The following is a 25,071-nucleotide window of genomic DNA, read 5'->3' on the forward strand; positions in this document are numbered from 1 at the left end:
GTTCTAAATGGGAATAAGAGCAGATTAGTTTAATTAATACAATAATACTATAATACCTAACACAATGGCTTCTTTCCACTAAGCAAAAGGTTACAAATTGAACATTAAATATATTCATTATCTTTTATTTAATGACCTTAGAAATATGACAGATAAAGTGGATCCTAATGGACTGAAAGCAAAAAAGAACCCCATCTACATTAAAAATTAAATTCTAAAAAATTAGAATAAAAAGCTAAAAATTTAGATTTAAAAAAATTAAATTCTAAAAATGATGTTTAACAGTAAGCAAAATTATATTATCAAGTGTTCTAATTTAATAAATAATACTTTTGTTGTTACAGTATTAAGTTTAAGATCTATATTTGATAAAAACTACAACAGCATATCTCTTTTTAACTGAGATTTCTTAGTGTAGGTTTTATCAAAAATAGTCAATGAATTTAATACCAAAAGATACTTCATATTTATTCCCATTTTATGATTATTGGCACCTAAACATGAAATTAATTATATCTTTTTTTTATTTAAAATAAAAAAAAAAAGCTAACAGTAGCTAACAATATCTTAGTTGAGACTATCATCCTTTTCAATTTACCTCTTTAACAAATTATCTGCTATACTAACAGATAGTGAAATCTTGATTAAGCAGCAGTTAATATAGTTGAGAACAAGTGAAATGTTAAATATAAAGATGATAAAATGAAAATAAGCATGTAAAGATTATTATCCCTCATTAATTGGAAGAGAAAAAGACTATATATATATATATATTATATATATATATATATATATATATATATATATATATATATATATATATATATACATATATATAAATGAGAGAGAGAGAGAGAGCACACAGAAGACAATGTTATTAAAGATGGCACTATTCTGACAGCAGACTATTTCCCTTACTAATCATTTATAAAATCATTATTCCAGAATATATAAAAACAGAAGTGCCCTAATAACTCAATTTACCATATACTGAAAAAGAACATTCCGCATACTTAATAATCACATGTATATTTTTTTTACACTCTGTAAAACATCTCATTCATACTACAAAGACATTTACAGAATACAAAAAAAAAAAAATTGGCAAGAACAAAATAAAAAAATATATGTTGTTTTTCAAGGTAATATATATATATATATATATATATATATATGTATATATATGTATATATATATATATATATATATATATATATATATATATGTATATATATATATATGTTGCCATCCGGTTTCACCAGTCCTCAGTCAAATCGTCCAACCCATGCTAGCATGGAAAGCGGACGTTAAACGATGATGATGATATATATATATATATATATATATATATATATATGTATATATATATATATATATATATATATATATATATATATATATGTATATATATGTATATATATGTATATATATATATATATATATATATATGTATATATATATATATATATTTATATATATATTTATATATATATATATATATATATATATATATATATATATATATATATTTATATATATATATATATATATATATACTTATGTTAAAAACCAATGGTTTTAAAAAAAAATTTTTGAAACTTTTTTTTATATTTTTAATTATTTTTTTTTGTGGGTCATTTTTTTTTTTGTATAATCAGGCAGGGAATTTACAGTCAATGTTAAATTTGATTAATCCATTAACATGATAAGGATAAACCCCACCCTTCTCTTCAGTTCAATATTGGAATTTCCTCTCAAATTAGATTCCAAAACAGATGGGATATGACTTGCCATTCTTTAGTGGGGGTGAAAAGAACAAAAATAAAAGAGAAAGAAGAGAAGAGGGGTGGAAAGAAAAAAAAAAGATAAATTATTTATGAATTTTTATCTTCATCATATCCTTTTCCAATAGTGTTATGCAACATTTATAAAAGACAGCAACAGCTGTGTTTTATCCAAGCAGTGTGATAGAAAGAAAGAAAAAAAAAAAAACAGAGCAATGTATAAGCCTGGAAGAATAAAATAAAAACAAAAAAAAATAAAAAGCAGAGAGGAAAAAAAAAAGAGAGAGAAAAAAAAAAAGAGGGGTTGGAAAGAGATAGGGGCAACAGAAAAAGGAAAAGTACACCACATTATTGCTCGGGCCTTGTTGCAAAGTGATTATCAGCATGAACATTTCAGCTGTGGTTTATCTTATCCAAGATCTTTCAGCAATACCTTGTAAATGTCGTTATTGTTGTCAGCAAATACTGCAATAGATCAAAGAGAAAGTAATAAACAACAGAAACAATAGGGTAGTGGTGATGGTAATAACAATAAAGATGATGACGATGAGAATGGTAGTAACAATGTTGGTGGGGGGGGGGGTAGTAAGACAAGTTTTGTGTGTGCATTATAAGAGATAAAAAGAAGTAATGATGACTGCTTTATATAAAATAATATAATATATTATATTATATTGTATTATGTTATATTAATCAATGGGTTGAAGCAGCAGGTCTTATTTATTTTGTTCTTGCACATCAAGCAAGACACTGGCAAGGAGAGAAAGAAAGAGATAAGATTAGAGGGGGTGGGGGAAAAGGGAGACACAGTGATAGAGAGAAGGTCCCAGGTAAAAAGAAAGAGGAAACGAGCAGAAAGAGAAATGGAGAGAAATGAGCAATGGACAGCAGAACATTACTTAATATAATTGATATGGGAGAATAAAAAGGGAAGATATAGAAGTAAAAATCTTGTGTTACCTTTAATAGCAGATATAAGAAATCTTGACTGGTCTTGGAAATTTCGAACAACCTGAAAATTATAAAATTTTTTTTTAAAACCATGGGTGAATTTCATTTTTACTCTTGAAGCTTCATCAGCCAACATCAATCAATGGATGCCTTTTTCTTTTCTTACAAATACCTTCTATCTTTTCTTTTCCCTCAATACTCATCTCTTTTTTATTTCTTCTTTTTAAGATAATGTTTTTTTGTTCTTTACATTCTATATTTAACTCCATATTCTCCCTACTGTTATCTCCACATCTCACTATTTTTTTTTTTACTATATTCAATATTACTTCTTTTCACATTCCAGCTTGACCTCTCTTTTCCTATTCAAAGGTCAATTCAAAGAGGATATAAAATGTATAAGCTGGATGTAATGAAATAGAAACAACAGAGCACTTAATGTGTAAAAAAAAAAAAAGATCAAGAAAATGGTGGAGCATAACATCACAGAAGAAAGAATACAAAAGGATATTAAAGATCTAGAATGGCGCAGGAGTGGCTGTATGGTAAGTAGCTTGCTTACCAACCGCATGGTTCCGGGTTCAGTCCCACTGCGTGGCACCTTGGGCAAGTGTCTTCTACTATGGCCTCGGGCCAACCAAAGCCTTGTGAGTGGATTTGGTAGACGGAAACTGAAAGAAGCCTGTCGTATATATGTGTATGTATATATGTATTTATGTGTGTTTGTGTCTGTGTTTGTCCCCCCACCATCGCTTGACAACCGATGCTGGTGTGTTTACATCCCCATAACTTAGCAGTTCGGCAAAAAGAGGCCGATAGAATAAGTACTAGGCTTACAAAGAATAAGTCCTGGGGTCGATTTGTTCGACTAAAGGCGGTGCTCCAGCATGGCCGCAGTCAAATGACTGAAACAAGTAAAAGAGTAAAGAGTAAAGAGTAATGGCCTAGAAGAATAGCAAAAATCAAATGAATTGATAAAAAATATATGTAAAATTGAAGGGGAGTAAAAAAAAGCAGTGTCAAAATGTCTTGCATTCGCATAATGTGCTCACCAAAGATAGTAAAGTAAGCAATGACAGAACCATTATTCTTCTCCCTTCTCTCTATTTGCTATTTCCTTCCACTTTTATGTCCCTTTCTAGATCTACTCCCTTATATTAACACATGCTATTTTACTTCGTTTTACAGATCACTACTTTTCATTCCCAGAAATGTTAGGATTTTCTTCTTCACTTGGCATGTAAATTCATTCCATTTTGTGAATTTGGAAGAATGCAACTTGCCTCAGTCAACCTGATTACAGTAGGAAATCACGATAGAAATTCAGAATGTTTACCTCATCATTTAAAACTATATGGATTCCTGAAGGTCCTTGCCAAAGTATTTCTGAAATTTTATGGAATTCTAAAGTGAAGAGATCAGCTAACTTCTGTTTGATTTCCCTTGAAGTTAGATTATCAAGGAATACTGCATGATAAACTGAAAAAGATTAAAAAATTTTATACAAGAGTTATTTCTACATTTCTGTATACTGCATGATACAGAGTTAGCTATTATGAAAAGATGGCTGGAGATATATATATATATATATATATATATATATATATGGCAAATGAAAGACAGAAGATGGAATATACGAGAATTTATTATTAATCACGACAATTGTTTCAACACATCTAGCATCGATCCCTCATGGGTGGGACACTCAGCAACTGGTTCAGGAGCATCTGGTGGTGCAGATGTATCTCATCCAGAGATAAATAGACACAACTCGTTAAAATAACAGCTCCATTTTACAGAGCACACTGGGTGCTTTTTACATGGGACCAGCACTGAAAGAGGTCACCAAGTACCTTCTAAGACAAAATCCCCTTAACTGGGAGTGGTGAGTAATACTGAGTGGGTGTGGCTTTGCACCAGTTGAGACATTTAAAGTATAGAGTGACGATATAGGTATCTTACTATAAAGTAGTTCCAGTTGGCAAAGAAAGGAGAGTGAGTTAGTAAGATAAAGAGGGTGTTAGTGAGAGAGACATCTTGCTATTGCCCTCAATGCCTTCACATAAACACAACAAACCCCATCACCAAACCTCCCCTATATTTCTCTCCATCATTTGCTAGTCACTTCATCCTGCCTATTCATCCAGCCCAAGTGTCTATATCACCTCACTTTTTCTCGCCACTCCCAATGTCTCTCGAGGGCATGTCCCAACACACGTTCACCATTATCTCTCTCTATCTCTCTTTATCCTACTAACTCACTCTTTCTTTTCCAACTGGGGTATCCATGTAACTACTCTACAACAAGACAGCTATATCGTCCCTCTATACTTCAAATGTCTCAACTGGTGCAAAAGCCACACCCACTCAATACTACTCACCACTCCCAGTTAAGGGGATTTTGTCTTAGAAGGTACTTGGTGACTCCTGTCGGTGCTGGTGCCATGTAGAAAACACTGGTGCTGGTGCCACATAAAAAGTACTGGAATTGGTGCCATATAAAAAGCATCCAGCGCACTCTATAAAATAGTTAGCATTAGGAAAGGTATCGAACTGTAAAAGAAAAAAAAAAAACAGACTATGAAAACTGATATGGCCCCTGACCTTACCAGCTCCTGTCAAAACATCCAATCCATGCTAGCATGGAAAGTAGACATTAAATAATGATGATCATCATCATTATCATCATGGGAGATACAGACATCATTAAAAACAAAGCATGCTTTTTGAGAAACTCTGAGAAACTTGTTCTGCATTGAGTTAGATACTCCTTTGTTACTCTTACCATGAGGAATGCAATAAACTAGGGACTGACCTCGTGGAAACCTATAAACCAATGACACAACTGCCACAAAGCATGATACGAAATAAATAAATAAGCCACAATCTAGCACCATAAAAATTAGGACACTCATTGGCTTATGTAATTAATCTGAGGTTTACTAGGCTAGGAATATATAGTGTGACCATAGCTGGAATGCATCTGATCATAGGTCTACTAAGGTCAGTACTGATACCAGGTTAAACAACAAAATATACTTACCATGGTCCCCCTCCTGACAAACATATATCGTTAATCTAGGCCTGACACATCTGAAAGAGAAAGAACAACAAGGACAATTATTCAATAAAAAGATGAATGAAACTGAAATAAGCAGAACTTATATTAGTTTACAGATCATACAGAATTAAGTACTCTTCTGTACTATATTGCTTTTTCATAGCAATCAATACATTGAGAATGATAAACCAAAAAAGGAGCCACTACATCAGAGCTGGGCCAACCTGAGGTCATGGGCCACATGCGGCCCACAGACTTTTATCTTGCAGCCCTCTTGATACTTTCTTGAAGTGGGTTTATTTAAACAAACATTTAAAAAATTTAATCAAAAATTAAAGATTGTAATGAAAAGTAAAAAAGAAAGATAATACTGTTTTTGCAACAATAATATTTCATGTCTCCTCCATCGGACACAAAACTCAGCTTGCGAAGACCTGTTGGGGCAAGCGAAAGCGAAATCGTGATGGCACCTGTGCCCAGCGTCGCCTTCCTGGCACTTGTGCCGGTGGTACATGTAAAGACATTCGAGCGAGATCGTTGCCAGTGCCACTGGACTGGCTCCTGTGCAGGTGGCATGTAACATACACCATTTTGAGCATGGCCGTTGCCAGTACCGCCTGACTGGCCTTTGTGCCGGTGGCACGTAAAAGCACCCACTACACTCTCGGAGTGGTTGGTATTAGGAAGGGCATCCAGCTGTAGAAACTCTGCCAAATCAGATTGGAGCCTGGTGTAGACATCTGGTTCACCAGTCCTCAGTCAAATCGTCCAACCCACGCTAGCATGGAAAGCGGACGTTAAATGATGATGATGATGTTGAATCAACAATCATTCATTCATTATTATAATGATAGCATGAGAAAGCAAAATGTTTTTAATTCTGTCAGTATACAAGCGGCCCTCAAAAAACTTTGTGATTAAAGTAGCTTGCAATGTAATTCAAGTTGACCAAGACTGCTCTACATGACCACTTTACCTGCTAGAAATAATAGTTAAATCTCATACAAATCATATTCTATCACTTTAAAAAAGGAAGATCTGGTTAATTAGGACTAAGCTAGAGGTAATCAATATCTGAAATCATTTTAGTCAAACTTTGCGATACCTAGAAATCTATGTAAGTGCTTATAAGAACAGGGCTCAGGGAAAAGGAAACTGACATCCAAAATGATAGTATATTACAAAGGGACCTTTCATTACTAAAACAACAGAACTATTTATTCATTAATGAAGCACTGCCATTCCTGAACAGAGATTTTTCTGTTGTTACAAAAGATATTGTATGACTGATTATGTAGCAGACATAAGTTCAGAAATGAAAGTTAGAGTTTGTGTTACTTAGAAGAAGAAAATGTATAATGTGAAGACAAGCCAAGCACTAAGTAAAAAGAACTGCTGCAACTGTTATAGTTAGACAGTTGGGGAAATATCTAAATCAAGGAATGTCTAGGTAGAGTAATGAAAACAAAATTACAAGGGAAGATATAGTTGATTACACTGATCATGGTATTTCATTCAGATTCTGGAAACTGTGTAATAACATCGCTTATGACAATAGTAGTAATGATGGAGGTGATGTTGAGATAAATAAATATGCAAAATTAAACAAAATCTTGTCATACTTGGCTTGTAATGCATTATTCAATCTAATGCCATCTGCCAGGCCACATATCTGTATAAGATCGTCCCTTGATAAGCGAAGAAGATCAGCACCTGTAAAATAAAACAGAAAAGGATCTTTGAGGTACTTTAATACACAATTGTCTTTTGTTATTCAGAAGTAAAATACAATAAACACCCACAAGTAACTATTACATAATTTTAAAAAAAGTAAAAAATTAAGATACTGAGTCTCTTGATGATCTCACTAGTACCAACATGATGTACAAAGCATAGGTTGGACGGTTTAACTGAGGACTGGCGAGCCAGATGGCTGCACCAAGCTCCAATCTGATCTGGCATAGTTTCTACAGCTGGATGCCCTTCCTAACGCCAACCACTCCGAGAGTGTAGTGGGTGCTTTTACATGCCCCTGGCACGAAGGCCAGTCAGGCGGTACTGGCAACAGCCACACTCAAGTGGTGCTTTTTACGTGCCACCTGCACAGGAGCCAGTCCAGCAGCACTAGCAACGACCTTGCTCGAATGTTGTTTTTCACGTGCCACCAGCACAAGTGCCGGATGCATGCATAGTTGTGTAGTTACAAGGAAACAGTCCATGATGGTGAATTGTAGATGTAACTTTTTGATATTGTCTTGTGTGTGTATGGCTTACTAAACATAATCATAAAGAAAGTTCAAGAATAAAAGCCTTTTTTTTTTACCTGAAAAATTTTGGAATAAGCGCACATAACTGACAAATCTATTCTGATGTAACCATGTCGTGACATCTTGAGCAGTTGCTTCCCCTGTAAGAGCCTATGGAAGAAAGGAAATTGATCAAGTAAGAAATATTTAGCATATATACAACTTGCTTTTAATGACAAACTACAAATCAACTCTTAAAAAACACAGTCAAAATAGTGAAAATTATCAAACTGGTAATGGTATTTTACTCAGACGTGGAAGCAAGTTCTGAAAGAGCCTTTAAGTAAACTTAACCAAGAGTTAACCCTCTCAGACCTGAGCCCCTGTGTCTAACTTTACCCTCCGTCTGGATTCCTGAGCAAAAAAAAAATAATAAATTGCTGCATTTACAACACAAGAGTAACAATTACAGGCAAACTAATGGACAGAATTAGTTACATCTGTTTCTATGCATGTTGTTCATTACTGCTTTATCAGGAATCTGGCAGAGATAATGTTTAACCTATTCCCACTATAGCAGGAATATGGCATGAATATGGGTTAAGTTATGCTAAATGGGAAAGAAGATAAGAATTTGCTGCCATTGAAGAAACGATTGTGCTCAATAGGCTGAGAAAGAAAAGGCAGAAATACCAGTGTGCATAGTGTAAACAGTGGACATACAAGAGATGTAGAGGAATCATTGGTAGGTTAGCAGCAAAAGGTTGCCTACATATGGGACAGGTCTACAGTATGAAAAGCAAATAGGAAATAGATTCTTTCAACAGCTTAGAAGGCTTCCTAGAAGAAGTCAATAATTTCTGCTATGTAGGTGGTCTGATTCGTATTGGGAGTTGTTGCTCTAGAAGCAGAACAGGTTGGAAAATGTTCAGAGCGTTATGACTTCTGCTGGCAATAAAGGGCTTTTCCATCAAGGTGAAGAGCACTGATGATGGTTGTAGGTGAAATGAAATGCTACATGTGAGTGAGACATGGCCCTTAAGTACAAAGGGTTTACAAAGACTAGAATAATACTATGGGCAGGGAGAAGGGAAAAAATTGACAGTAAATTTCATGAATATATATATATATATAAAAGAAGTACAAACTAACTTGAAATACAGGTTCAGATGTTTCTGACGGTGGTTTCTGGTTAATGGATGGTGAAGGAACAGTCACAGATGTAGGAGAATTGAGACTGCTAGCAGATGACCTGAAAGAAAACAACTCTTAAATAGAAAAGGCTACCCCAAGCATATATTTATGGTTGTAGCTTAAGAACAAGACAGATTCGGTTTCTTTTAATATGACGAAAGTTAGCTTTTAGTAAATTACATAGGCTAGGAAGGTAGGAATATTGAACATTCACTGTACCACTACAATATCTAATCAATTTATATATAAAAAAAAAACTCTTTGCAGTCATGTGACTTGTTTGAAATAGGAGCCACAACTCCAAATAGTGTGAACCCTGCTTACATAAAAAGAATGGGTGGTCACAGTTTGAATGCTTTTGATCAAAACATTCAATTGTTTGGACAACTGATGACGTTAGTAAAGCTGTGTTGTTTTGTGAAAGATAAACCATGTTCACAATAACTCTCCAACGGTCAGCTATAATGATTGACTATATGATTATCTTTCCTAATAGGATATTGGACATGTAGCCCCAGCTTAGCCCTAGTAACCAACCTATCTTTTTAAGAATGTGTCAAGAAGTACATTATCCAACATGTCTTTTCCATATTTAAGATGGTAGAGTGTGATTCATGAGATTTGGTTGCTATTTCTAGTAAGTCATGCAACCCTGTAAAGGCTCTCATGTTGTAATATAGTGAACAATACCACTGAGAATGTGATGTTTCTGCCACATATACTCTAGTGTTAGCAATGGAATATAAAACATTTACTCTATGAACATTAGACTAATCTATTGTAGACTTCAACAGCTGTAGATATCATAACATGTTTCTTTCTATATCCAGTTTTTTTTTTTATGGATAAAATTAGATTGAAAGATTGGAAATATTGTTGGACTTGGTCTAATCAAGGACACCAAAGTGAAACGGAATAAAATATTGAATCCACTTTCTGTGACTGTGGAACTGTCCAAACCACAGATCATCTGCTGGTTTACCCATTATTGGAATCTCCTTTTTTTTGCCAGATGTGACTGATAGAGAAAGATAGTTGAAATAGAGGTTGCATTGTATACACAATTTGGGATGGAACATCACACACACACATACAAACAAACATATTGGAAAACATAACCGTGTTCTTACACTGAGGTATTTGAAGTTCCAATTTTAGGAGTACTAGTTTGAATGATGGCTGAATCTACTGTACATACTTGTGGTTGGCCCATGCCAAGTGGAGTCCTAGAAATACAAAGAGAAACAACAACATTAGTAACAGTCGTAGTATAAGTTACAATTGTAAAAATATTTTCCTAACTTAAGGTTTTCTTTTTTTCAATGAATTGTTTGCAAATAAGGAAATGAACACTGCAAAAAGGATCTTGCTGGTTAAGTCCATCAAAAGATAATTTCCTACATGCAGGCATGGCCATGTGGTTAAGAAGTTCAGTCCCACTGTGTGAGTGGCATTAGGTACTGATGGCCAGTACTTCATGAGTGAAATTGGTAGGCAGAAACTGAAGAAGCCTATCAGATACAAATACACCTAATATCATCAGTTAACATCCACGTTTCATGCTGGCACAGGCAGTGCATGTTTGTAGGAGTGAGTTTCTCCTAAACAAAAACAACAGCTTCACTATCCAATAAAGGTGGTGTTGTACGCTTCCAGTCAACCACAAAAGCATATCTGAGTTTCTTGATATATCTTGAAATATTGTGCAATCTTTGTAAGCAAAAAGGCTTCTAAATATGTCCAGGCTGTTTGTTGTTTGACAGACAAGGGGATTATGACTTTGCTTGGAATGGAAACAGGAAGGGCATCTGGCCATACAAAATCTACCTTCAATCTGACCCAAACAAGTATGGAAATGTGGATGATGATGATAGTGATGATAAAGATTCTCAGTAAATATTTCCTAGACAGTTGTATGTGTGGAATTCATGTTAAAACCAAAGGCAGATGTAATAAAGTAAGCAATGGTGGATGTTTTATGCTTTTAGCATGAGTCAACTTGGCATTTCATCCAAAGTTTGACTATAAAATACATACTAGTATATTAAGATTAACTCAACCAACTATGTTTCCTCCCACATGAGTTTAACATGTATCAAATGAAAAACAAAAATCATTAGTGCTAATATTAATCTCCACATTTCACTTTTTCTTAATATATATATATATATATATTCTCAATAGATTTTGTTAATATATTTTTACTTTCACAAACATATATCACTTACATATATTACTAAACTAGAGATGAATGATGAAAACTTTGCCTTTGGCAACCTATTTATATCTTCAGTTAAACTGTTTTCATTGCTCCAGCTTGGCTAGAAAATAGATATACTTCTCACCTTGCCATGAAGTGAAGTGTTGGAGTTAAGAATGGAGTCTAATCATGAAGAATAAGCTATAAAATTCATGAAAATATCTGAATCTTTAGAAACCTCTAACCCATGCCTGCACGTTAAAATATATCGTATTTACTCATGTCACCATCATCATCATTTAACATTCATTTTCTATGCTCACATGGGTTGAACAGTTTAACAAAAGTTGGCAAGCCGGAGGGCTACACCAAGCTCCAATTGTCTGATTTGGCACAGTTTCTATGGCTAGATGCCCTTCCTAATGCCAACCACTTTATAGAGTATACTGGTTACTTTTTACATGGCATCAGCAGGTGTGTATACCATATATGCTCTGTAATTACTCATATAAATTGCTCTCCTAATTTGGTGTTAGATCTTGGAACAAAACTTTTTCCTTTCATATTTAAAAAAAAAAAAATAAATTCATTATCTTCAATTTGGTTTTTGTGCCTATCCTCACCTATGATGGTCATGAATGTAGAGTAATGAACAAAAGAGTACAATTGCGAATACAAGCGGCCAAATGAGATTCCTCTCAAGGGTCACAGGAGTAACATTAAGTCAATGAGGTGTGTAGCTTGGAGACCAGGGAGTCTTTCCAAGTCAAGCCACAACTTCTTCACACTGAGAGGTCACAGCTCCAATACTACAGGCATGTGATTAGAAAGTCACAGGAAAAAAACTGCAAGACAGATTCTTCAAATCAAGCAGGAAATCTAAGAGCAGACAAAAAACAAGACAGTTGGACTATATATATATATATATATATATATATATATATAAATATATATATATACATATATATATATATATAGTCTCGGTTGGTCATGTTTGGAAATCCAGCTGAGAGGACTCTGTGGAGGAGGTACCTTAAGACTCTCCCAGGAATAATGGATGGAGAAGATGAATGGATTCACAGTTTCAGTTTTGTTCCATGTATAAGTTGCACCCCAGTCTTTTCAGTTAAAATCAAGTATAAAATAGTGTGATATGGTAGAAATTATCCAGAGCTGAATATACTATAAGATATTGGTATAGCCAAAAACATTAATTACATAACATATTTGAAAACACTGTGCTTTAAAATATATTTACCAACAGAATCAATGGAAGTTAGTACAATGTGCAGAAGTTAAAAAACAATGCCAGGCTTACAGCAATTATACCAAATGACTAACCTCACTTCTGACAAGGTGCTACTGTTGGCTAGACTACTGAATGAAGCATCAGGACTTAAGGCAAAACTGCTGAGTTGGGCATTGATGATTTGCTCCAAAGAAATCTGTTAAGAGATAGAAAAAATTTGAAAGGTTAGTAAAGACAAGCATCAACGGATTAATGCAATACATATAAATACGTTAATGAAGATTCCTTACTGAGGCACAAGGCCTTAATATTATCAAAGAAGAAAATAAAAATCTGATGTTCATGATTTTCCACATGATATTAGCAATGTAAGGTAAGGGAAACAGCTATAACTGGAAACTAAAACCAGATTGTAAACTTGGCTTGCCAAACTTTATGTCTAATCAAACACATATGCATGCACATTAAATATTCTCTCATGTACCAGATACTAAAGCAACACAAAGAACTAGCCTTTGAGATATTAATAAGAGATTGTAACTGAATAAATTCATATATTATCATGTTATCTTGTGAATGAAATTTTAGTATTCAATAAAACAGACTATATTCATATATATTGGCTGAAATTTTGAATGATAAATCCTTTGTAAATGGAAATTTAGTTTCCAATAAAACAGAATACCTAGAACCTCTTAATTGCATTATGAATAATCAAGAAGAATGGCTACAATATATCCTGTTACAATATAGATTGAAATTAGATAGAAACTGAAGCATCTTCACTTTTTGATAGTATTTCTCAGTATTACCAAAGATTGGATGACTTTACTTCCCTATGATATAGGCCACATTATCATAATGTGGAAATGGTAATTAATTTCCAGTTATGAAAACAAAGAACATAAGTAGGAGAGAGACTAAATTTGTTGAACACAATTTAACACACAGCTGTATATAGACTAAATGCTTATCTGAAAACTTTTCAACAATTATTCAATACAAAATTATTATTCCACAGCAACACAATATAACCATGTCTTCATTTAAAGTCTGATTAGTAGAGCAGATTGATTAGCTTGGTATCAGATATTATAGCAACTGATTAGAGGTTTAATATCATTTCTAAAACAGGATACGTAATTGGAGCAAAGACTCTTAGAGCAGGTCTGCTTCTCTAATGTCAGTCACATTATATGCTAATAGATCTGATTTCAAATTTAAACCAGCCCATTAAACAAAAATTAATCTGGCATATGAAAGATTTTAACATGCCTTAGTATCTTATTTTTCTGATTTTCATTCTTTATTTCACCATTTTTCAAATATTTCATACACTATACTACTCATCAAAATTAATAGTACATGTAGAGTGGTAAATTAAATTGAATAAATTTGTATTCAATTAGTGAATTAAAAGTTAATGAGAAAAGTGGCTGTGTGCCAAAAAAAATAAGTCAAAATAAGTAGAAGACTTATCAAAGGCTGGTTAAAATCGACAGTGTGTAAAGTTCTAAAAATGGAAAGGGTGCTAACAGGTTTAATTTTTATTAGCTGAAGATTTTAAATGTCAATATATAAATATCACAAAGCTAAAATATTTGTTTTACTCTATAGCTTCAAGTTCTAGAAGTTGAATATATAAAGTGAAATCTAAATCAGAACTATTATTGACATTTTTAATGTCTCTTTACAGTCTTAGAGCTGGTGCTGCAATAAAATACTGCCAGAACATTGTACAGAGGTTGGCAAATGAATGGAGATGACACCGGGTTGAGAGGACCCTTTAGTCTTGTCGAAGACATGGCAACTTCTGTAGCACTAGTGCTACAATAAAATGCACTCAGTAGACACTGTAAAGTGGATGGTGATAAGAAGGGCATCCAGCTATAGAAAATAAGCTAAAAATGAAACACGAGCAAGATGTGATCATTTAACCTATCTAGGAAAGCAGAAACTCTAAATAAGAACTGACTTGGAACATGACAACACACCCAGCTCATGACAGCATGGAAAGTAGACATAAATTGGTCATGATAATGATTAAAGAAGGAGTTGCAAATCTTTTCATATTGTTTACTCTCTCTAAATCTTGTCTACTTCTTGTAAATCCATCTCTCTAAAGTGACCCTAGAATTTTTTTCCAGCAAGCTCTTATTTACAAGCAAGATCTCATCACATCTCCATTGCACTTATGAACATTTTAACCAGCTACTTTAGCTCAATTTAAATTAGCATCTTTAATTCATATAACATATTTGATGGATATCACCATTCTCTTGTTGTACAGTATAATATATAAAAGATAATTCCTGGATTGGCAATATAGCAAACATTCAATAAAAGACATTGTCATCATCAAATTTTTCATGCTGGAATGGTTAAACGTACACTTCAAATAAAGCCATCACACTTTAAATACAGCCATTTCACGATCAATCACACCCTTTCATCCATCAGCCTTGAGTAAATATTTAAATAAAAGATGATGCTGATCAATCTCCCAGCCCCAACAAAAGACATGTTACTGCTAATGCCAGCCCCAGATATTTTATATAAGATTTGATCCCAATAGAGGACAGCTAGCTAACATGTTAAGAAAATAATCCAGGAGTGGACTTAATAACATTTACATAACTATGAAACATTTAAAATGAATGAAGGTAAACTGATTACAATAAAGTTGAAGAGTTAACAGGAAATTTATTTTAAAGATTTTAAAAGAAAAAGACATGTCTAAAATGGTATCTTCAATGCAAAATAAAGGAACTAATTTCAACCATTTTGGAAATAAAGTTTTGTTCTTAGAAACAAAATAATTTGCTTCAATTTCCAACTTTCAATGACTAAAATGACAAACATTTATCAAAATATCATTAAAATCAACAAAATCTTCATCGTTCTAATAATGTTCCAAGATAATGTCAGGAAACACAAATACCCTATCCAACCTACATTATTAATTTTATTTATTTATAAATACACTGATTTTTTAATTTAAAAAAAACTGCACATCTAGCAAGATCCTCTCAGGAATAGAATGCTTTTATAGTGCTTCCATTGGAATTTCATGATATGTAACAAACAACCAAAATGATATAGATGTATGCTTTAATGAAAGCTTTCAAAATAAATCTACAATGTATTAATAAACAGAATAAAGCCATATATGTTTCTTTGATCTTTTATATTTATACAATAATGCAAATATATTCTTTGAGAAATCTATACTTCAATTAAGAATTAGACCGTGAAACTAATATCATCAGTACAATTTTGTTGGCATACAGATTTTTCTAGAGATTATAAAAATGCATAGTAATTAAAGTTTTTCATGGGTGAGAATAAATTATATATGGGTCAGAAAACATAATCCACACAAAGTTGTACATTGCATCAAGTTCATTGTGAGACAGTTAAATGATGACAGCAAATTGTAAGGTCTTTAATCTTCTGAATCACAAATATCTATAAATTACTATTCTATGTAATGCAAGTATTAAAAAAAAATGGAACTATTTTATTTTTCCATAATCATAAATATTTGCTAATTATTGATTAGTAATATAGAGATAAAGGAGCTGTTTTTTTCCTCAAACATTAGTGACATGAGTGAATTAGTTTCAATCAAGAATGGAGATTAGGCTGTAAACCTGACTGCTCATTATCTGCTATGTAAGGATTCATCATATGAAATACAAATGACAAAGCCATGTTTAAATAGTGACAAAATAGGAAAGTGTTGGTTGAAGGAGAGAGGAACAGCAAAAAAAATTTAAAAAAAAAAAAAAAAAAAAAAAACTCAAGTGAGGCCAGACCCATTTGGATTTTAGTATTCTCTAAGTAGATTTTAAACTGAATGAACCCTTCTTGGCTGATATATGCAATATATAATAATGGGAAATAGAGGAAAACAGCTAGTTAGGTTGGAAATACAATTGATGAATGTGTAATGCATGAAAGGAAAGGAAACAGAGGTAAGCTAACTCATTCAAAAAGAAATATCTCAAATAAATTTGATGGTCATTATAATAATTATATATTATAGTGAGTTACAAAATTTGCTTACCTCCCCCCCATTCTCAGAGCTGTTCATATCTGTATACAAATATTCTTTTTTGACGTGAACCCTCCGAGAGGGGACCTACAAGAAATTTCCAAAGTTCAACTTTGACGCATATTTAAAAAAAGCAAACAAACAAACAAACATATTTTGAAGTAGACTGTGTATGTGCATGTGTATATAGATATAAATATATATTATATAAAATATATTGGATTAAACATATTATATAAAAATATATATTATATTCTATGTTACACAAAATATTTGTTATATAATATGCAATGTAAATTATATTATTAAATTATCAATGAATTTTAACTTTTTAATATGTATTTCCACATTCAAGGTAATCTAATAATATGTATTAAGATTAAAATAAAATATCACAACGGAAAGGACAAAAAGTACTAAGGCTGCCTAAAGAAAAAAACCCGTTTTGTAAGGGATATAGAAGTGATATGGGTGCTTATATCAAAATCAATAGATTTCTGGTATGTATCTTATTAACCCCAGGAAGACAAAAGCCAGTCAAACCTAACAGTGCTTAAACACAGAACAATAAACAACTAAAATACAACAAAACATGCTTGGATTAGGTATAGTCATTGCAATCGCTCATGTCCAAAATATTATAGTCCAATATAATTACTGTATAACAGTGCTTATTAACCTTGTAAGGATGAGAGGAAGAGTCAGTTCCAGTAAGGTTTTAATTCAGAACCATATAGTACCACATAAGGACACTAAATTAACAATTTCAACAATCAACTGAACTGATTTTTTTGACCATTAATATTTAAAAAAGAAAAATCTTTCTTGAATCGACATGGCACAAAGATTGATGCTTTTAGGCAGAGGCGCACAACTGAGAAAACAGTATCCCAGTCTTCCATAAGGATATATATATATTACTCCATCTTTGAATTGAGAAGATATAGGCACTTACCACATGTTCAAAGACTATAACATTATTCTGCTCTTGAATTAAAACTGTAAACTACTGATGATGAGGGCATTCTGAGAGCTTCTAATTTCAACCTAGGCCCCCTCAACAATTTTCAGAAACACAAACAAATACACCATAAACTAGTTAGATCAGTACTAATGCTCAGCACCAAAGTTTTTAGAAGTAATAATTATTAAAATTATAATTAATTCTTAATGTATATTTTATGAACACAAAACAAAGTTTATATACAAAGTTTATATACAAAATATTTTATTGTAAGCTACAATATAATTTCATTGTATGACTTGGTGGACTTAGCTCCAATATTGGTTCTATTTTTAGTCACATGGAAAACTGTTCACTTGCTAAAATACATATTCCAAAAGAAAAAAAATTCATCTAATTCTACTAATATTAAGCAAAAAGAAAAGATAAGAAAACAGCAGTATGTGCAGGAAGGACAAAAGAGTGTTTGTGTGTGTAATGTTTTCCTCAAAGGAAATAAGATTACCCCAAGGAAATAGTCAAGTTTCCTCAAAAGATTTTGTTTGACACACAACCATACAGAAACTATGTAAAACATATCTATTACACATTATACAAATTCATACAAGTTTAATGTATTGTTAACTAAGTTAATAAAGTTCTTAGAATCTTATTTTTAAAGGCTTTAAGAACCTTTATAAAACATTAGGATTATATAGGATAATCATTAAAGGATTATATAGTCAGGCTTCAATGAATTCTATCATTAATAATTAATTACATAGACACAAGATGTATAAAGTATTCTATATTGTATCTTATGATGCACATTCTTTTGCCAAGAATATTCTAATTTTGGCAGAAGGCACACAACTGGGGGTGGGAGTTTATATTAACCCCAGAGCTCAACCAGTATTTCTTTTATTGACCCCAAAAGGATGAAAGGCAAAGTCAACCTCAACAGCATATGAACATAAAGAACCAGATGAAATGCCAGTAAGGATTTTGTCTGGCATGGTAATGGTTCTGCCAGCTTGCCATCTTTCATCTGAGATGAATATTAGCAAATGGAATGGCTCCAATGAGAAACCTAAAGTGGATAACCATTTTGGTATACTAATATTTTTATGCCAATGTCATTATTGAATATTTTAATAATGTTACAGAGGAGCCTTTAGCTTCCATTGCTATAAAATTTCTAGTAATTCCATTCATTACCCAATGAAGAGAAAATTTATTATCAGAAAAACCATTATATATATATATATATATATATATTGATAATAAAACAAGCCACTCATGGGATTTACAATTGTAATTTTGGACTGAAATGAGAATAATAAAAGGGCTGTGTCTCTGTTGTATGATTAACTGTCAATTTAAACTTTATCAACAGCAGAAAAATACAAAATAGTGTTGGCAAAAACTTGAGAAAAGTTGCCTCACTAGAAACAAAACCTGTCAAAAATGTATTAAAATACAAACCAATAATGGAATAATTTCAAGTCTATTACTAAACACCTTTGAAGTAGTTGTCTTGCATTATATCAGAATAAATTGAAATATATAACAAAGAAAGAAGATAGGACAGCAAGAATATTACATGTAAAATTTCTTCACAAATTCTAGAATTTTTATGAACCAAATATGCAAGGAAAAAAAAACATCTATTTTATACTTATTAGGTATCAAAAACAGGCACGGAAATTAAATAAAGAAATGATGCCCAAGTACCTTTCTTTCTTGAAAACTTTTTTTTTTTTTAATTAAAGACATAACAATTGGCTTGTAACACAAACAGCTATGCACCCAATTCAATAATTGCTAAATTAAAATATTATGGAGTAAACATTAAAAGAAAAGAACTTTATTTATAGAAAAAATTAATTTTATCCCAAATAGAGTCAAGGTGAATTATGTTGCATTCAAAGTAGATTTTATAAAAAAGGACATTTTTAGAGACTGGTTAAAAAAAATATTTAATGCTAACCTCTGTGAGTACTGTACATTCATAGGAAGGCTGGTATTTTTCCTGCAATCAAATCAAAAGAAACAATTAACTTTGAAATATATTAGTTGCCAATTAAGTGAAAATACTATTGAAGAAAACCATAAAGATTTCCATATCCCCTCACACTCACATACAACTACCCACCTTCTCTCCACCCCCAATCCATTATCTGGATCCCTTCTTATGCTCACCTTGTACTGACAGTTTACTCTGGTACCTTAGTAGAAGATAGTACCCTCTAGTACCATCATCTTCCAAACTACTCCCATCCACCCCTAGTGATGTGAAGTGGTCATGTATCTCTATAGCAAGACACCTGTGCTGGTCCTTATATCATATTTTAACCTTTCAAAACCTGGCATAAGACCACTTCCTCCTATCAAATACTCCTCTCCACTTAGTAGCAGGAGTTTTCTTTCTTTTCCCTTTATCCCCATTCTTCCATCTTGCAAGTTACTCAGCAATGTCTCTAGAGCTAGTGGTACCCAGTACACACTAAATTGGTTAACATTATGAAGGGCATCAAGTTATAGAAAACTTGCCAAAGCTGACACAGAAGCTCAGCACAGCTCTGCAGTTTACCAGATCTTGTCAGTCCAACCCATACCAGCATGGAAAACAAACATTAAAAAGAGATTTTAAAAAAGATATTACACAATGGAACACAAGTAAATGTGGAGTTTTATGTGGTTGCCCAAACTGCCTAGAAATAGAAAGCTAAATCACGCAAACATCATAGCCAACCAACTTAAAAAGGGAAGGACAAGTTAGATAATGTCAGTCTAGATATTCCTAAAAGAGACAATATCATCATAACTACAATGCTTTTAATCATAAGTCTAACCAATCAGGCCTTAGCTGGGATTAAACAACAATGTGATAAAATCTTGACATTGCAACAACTACTGGTACTTAATGAATAACAAAAACAAAGCTTTAATGATTGTAATATATTGATCTTAAATTTTGGCACAAGGCCAGCAATTTAGGGGAGAGTATAAGTCACTTAAATCAAACCTAGCGCTCAACTGGTATGTATTTTATTGACCTCAAAAGGATGAAAGACAAAATCAACCTCAGCAGAATCTGAACTCAGAACACAAATTCAGGTGAAATGTCACTAAGCATTTTGCCCGGTGAGCTAATGATTCTGCCAGTTCATTACCTTTTTATTGATTGTAAGCATCATCATCATCATCATCATTGTTTAACGTCCACTTTCCATGCTAGCATGGGGTGGACGGTTTAACATGGATCTGGCCAGCTGGAAGCTGTCCAGACTCCAGTTGTTTGTTGTGGCATGGTTTCTATGGTTGGATGCCCTTCCAAATGCCAACAACTTAAAAGAATGCCACTGTAAATATATTCTTTTCTACTCTAGGCACAAGGCCTGAAATTTTTGGGGGGGTGGGGGGTGGCAGTCGATTGGATCAACCCCAGTGGGCAACTGGTACTTAATTTACCGACTGAAAGGATGAAAGGCAAAGTCGACCCCAGCTGTATTTGAACTCAGAACATAAAGACAGACAAAATACCACAAAGTATTTCGCCCGACATGCTAACGTGTCTGCCAGATCACTACCTTGCCACTGTAAACATATTAGCATATTAATATATTAGTCTAATGAAGTCATACTAGACTTCTTAAAATCTACACACGTTAATTCCTTTCTACAGGTGGTAGTATACCATCGGCTATAAGAAAGTCAGTCACATATTCATTAAGATATGATTTATATCTAATATATACACATGAAACCTTTATACCATTTTTTACACAAATGAATCACAAATGACTGTCCAACCCATGTCAGCATGGAAAACTGGACATTAAAGGATGATGATGATGATGATGATGAATCACAATAAAATAAAATTGTTATTAGTAACAATCTACATTTAAAATTTGCAAAAGTTAAAAGAAACTAAAAACTAATCAAATACTTCACTCACATTTAAATGTTATATCACAAACATATTGCTACTAAAGTAACTATTAATTAAAATAAGGTAAATACAAAGCAAACTAGTAAAGTTTAAGAATGAAAATAACAAAAGAATCTTACTTTTTCTGCTTCTGATCGTTTCTCCATTTTCTCTCGGTCTGTTTTGTGTTTTCTGTCAGCACCTTTGGGCTAAAGATAACAACAATAACAATAATAATAACAATCCTGTCTACTATAGGCACAAGGCCTGAAATTTGGGGGAGGGGCTTGTAGATTATGTCAACCCCAGTGTTCCACTGGTATTTATTTCATTGACCCCCGAAAGGATAAAAATGCAAAGTTGACCTCAGCGGAATTTGAACTCAGAACGTTAGCGACAGACGAAATACCGCTGAGCATTTCACCCGGTATGCTAATGATTCTGCCAGCTCACTGCCTTAATAATAATAATAATAATAATAATAATCCTCTCTACTAAAGACACAAGGCCTGAAATTTGGGGGCAAGGACTAGTCGATTACATTGACCCCAATGTTTCACTGGTACTTAATTTATTAACCCCAAAAGGATGAAAGGCAAAGTTGACCTCTGAATAATAATAATAATAATAATGATTTCAAATTCTAGCACAAGGCCAGCAATTTCAGGGAAGTGGGTAAGTTGATCACATCAACTCCAGTACTCAACTGGTATATACCTTATCAACTCCAAAAGGATAAAAAGCAAAGTAGACCTAAGTAGAATTTCAATTAAGAATATAATGCCACTAATCATTTCACTCAGAGTGCTAATGATTCTGCCAGCTCAACACTTTCTATAATAGTAATAATAATTATTATATATATATATACTGTTGAGTATCTATGCGTTGAATAAAATTTATCTTTCTACTTGTTCTACAATACATTTCAACGCTTCGAAAACAAATTTATTTGTTTACATACGGCGTAACCTATACGACATCTAGCGTAATTGGATGATTCTATAACTTCTTAAATTGCAGAAGAATTTGGCGGTCAGGCAGTTTAGCTTAAATGGTAAAGCATTGCAACTGGATATTGGAGGGATGTGTGTTCAATGCCGACAAATTTTCTGCTTTTAAAAAAGAGAAAAGGATTTTATCCTTTATATGTATACTGTTCAGTATCTATGCGTTGAATAAAATTTATCTTTCTACTTGTTCTACAGTAATAATAATAATAATAATAATAATAAAACAACTATTTTAATCAAATGTGTCAATAAATTACACATTTACTTTAAAGAACTTTAAATTCTTGGATTTACAAATTCCATCATACCCATGCGAGCATGGAAAAGTAGATGCTAATGCAGTGATGATGAGGAAGAAGATGATAAATAAAGTCAGTAAATACAATATTGTGTATATAAACTAACAAACCTATTAGCTGGTATCAAGTCTTGATATTCTGAATAACACTAACTTCTACATATGAAAAGACTTATCATAACCATACAAAAATAGCAACATAAGTTATGTTTGTATTCGAGGTTAGAAAAAAAATTTCTATTAAGAAAATTATTTAACTCTTACCTTAAACACTTTAACTTGACATGAAGCAGTATGAAGTAATTTGCTTTCACCATCCTCTGATGTATGAGATTCCACTTGAATTCGAAATGGAACCCCCTTTTCACCACCATGCTTTTTGGGGGTGAATTCTGTGCTAATACAATGAACTCTGATATATATTCCAGTTTCTTTTGTAGGATCCCAAATAAACTCAGCTGCATTTAACTTATTAGGATCTAAGCGAACATCTATTAAACCATATGATAAGGGGATATCTAGAAATAAAACAGAAAAAAGATATTTTTAAAAATATGGTCCCATATTTTCATTTCTTTTTTTTAATGTTGGCATGGGTGATATAGTTCTGCAAATTCAAATATTTGAAAATGAACTGTTGGAGCATGGTGGGGTTAGAGTTGGTTACAATAAAAAAATTGAACTATCAACCAAAATGGTGATTCGCACCTTGTTCAAAAACCAAGGTACTACTGTAATTTCAAGCAATAGGTCTCAAGGAAGTAAAATAATGTCCTTTGCCAAATAATTGTGACAATAACAGTATAGCAAAATAACTTACATGTCTTTAAGATCAGAAACAAATAAAAATTAAAAAGTTAATTTTATGTATTTGTCTAGCAAAAGTCTTATTTCTTTATTGCCCACAAGGGGCTAAACGTTCAGGACAAACAAGGACAGACAAAGGGATTAAGTCAATTACATCGACCCCAATGCGTAACTAGTACTTAATTTATTAACCCTGAAAGTTTGAAAGGCAAAGTCGACCTCGGTGGAATTTGAACTCAGAACATAATGGCAAACGAAATACTGCTAAGCATTTCGCCCGGCACACTAATGTTTCTAGCAAAAGTCTTGGTTTAAGACTGTATGTAGAAACTGAAGTTAAAATAACATAGAAGAGCTATTAAATGAAACTTAAAACTTGAGTTCACTTAAAATTTATTTCATGGTGTTTCAAATTTTCCTTATACAACTGCTACTTGATCACTGACACTGTGTTGCATTATGTCAGTTGTGCAATAAAATTTTGACACCTCATGAAATAAATTTAAATTTCAAGTGAATTTTCACAGCTTTGTGTGTTAGCAAATGGTTCCTCCAAAATGTGACAAATATGGAAGTGTTGAAGAAGATGAAAGTGAAGAGACAGTTGATGGATACTATCAGAGAGAGACAGTGAAGATTTGTTGGTCATTTTCTCAGATAGAATGACAGAATGGAGTGTTACATGGTGGGAAGGAGAGCGAGAGGAAGACAGAGAATGAAGATGTTTGACTGGATGAAGAAGAGATTGGACATACAGAGCAAGAAAGACCTGTGTGATGTTGTGAGAGATAGAAATAAATGGAGGAGGAACAAGCCATGATTCGTCAAAGGCATGAATATGGCATGACACAAGCGAGAGAGAGAGACAATGTAGTCATTTGTACAAAATTTGTAATAAATGAACTCACCAATATCTAATAAACGTTCACCTGGTCGGGTTAAGCGCCATAATTCTAATTGTTCTTTTTCCATGTACTGTAAACGACGTTCATGGAAGCAGACTTTTACAACGCTCTGCCAAAAAAAAAATCATCCAATTATTGGAAAAATATTTCAACAAAAGAACTATTTAGTCAACTTAGTTAATCTTGTGATGAAACAAAACTTATTGCAAAGACTTTGATAAAAGATAAAAATAAAACAATCAAAATCAAAAAACCAATGCAAAACTAAGATGCAGTTTTGAAATCATAACTTTTGGATTGATAGTTCAGCACCTTAATTGCAATTATAATTTTAAATGGCTTAGAAAAAGAAAGCAATTATAATTTTAGATGGCTTAGAAAAAGGCTGAAACAAATGATTTCATTTGTTTCAGACTTGAAGAATCT

General features: G+C 32.7%; 1 protein-coding gene across 2 annotated transcripts in view; it reads right to left on the minus strand.

Annotated features, from left to right (window-relative positions):
• Nucleotides 1–1,868: 1,868 nt before the first annotated feature.
• The window catches only part of LOC106883037 (transcription factor CP2), a 50,171-nt gene continuing 26,968 nt past the window's right edge, over nucleotides 1,869–25,071 (minus strand). Inside the window, exons 5-18 of one of the 2 annotated variants that reach the window (XM_089350511.1) lie at nucleotides 24,649–24,754; nucleotides 23,198–23,451; nucleotides 21,763–21,831; nucleotides 19,676–19,717; nucleotides 16,755–16,829; nucleotides 12,778–12,881; nucleotides 10,367–10,462; nucleotides 9,195–9,294; nucleotides 8,120–8,213; nucleotides 7,419–7,509; nucleotides 5,779–5,828; nucleotides 4,072–4,214; nucleotides 2,745–2,796; nucleotides 1,869–2,249 (exon numbers count right to left, since the gene is read on the minus strand). In XM_089350511.1, coding sequence (XP_089206637.1) covers nucleotides 2,194–2,249; nucleotides 2,745–2,796; nucleotides 4,072–4,214; nucleotides 5,779–5,828; nucleotides 7,419–7,509; nucleotides 8,120–8,213; nucleotides 9,195–9,294; nucleotides 10,367–10,462; nucleotides 12,778–12,881; nucleotides 16,755–16,829; nucleotides 19,676–19,717; nucleotides 21,763–21,831; nucleotides 23,198–23,451; nucleotides 24,649–24,754 — 1,332 coding nt within the window. In that variant the 3' untranslated portion in view covers nucleotides 1,869–2,193. The remainder of the gene's footprint in view (nucleotides 2,250–2,744; nucleotides 2,797–4,071; nucleotides 4,215–5,778; nucleotides 5,829–7,418; nucleotides 7,510–8,119; nucleotides 8,214–9,194; nucleotides 9,295–10,366; nucleotides 10,463–12,777; nucleotides 12,882–16,754; nucleotides 16,830–19,675; nucleotides 19,718–21,762; nucleotides 21,832–23,197; nucleotides 23,452–24,648; nucleotides 24,755–25,071) is intronic. The other variant, XM_089350512.1, reaches the window with a different exon arrangement.

This window comes from Octopus bimaculoides, chromosome 4 (genome assembly GCF_046866305.1).
Source record: "Octopus bimaculoides isolate indiv1 chromosome 4, ASM4686630v1, whole genome shotgun sequence".
In the NCBI taxonomy this organism is placed as follows: Eukaryota; Metazoa; Mollusca; class Cephalopoda; order Octopoda; family Octopodidae; genus Octopus; species Octopus bimaculoides.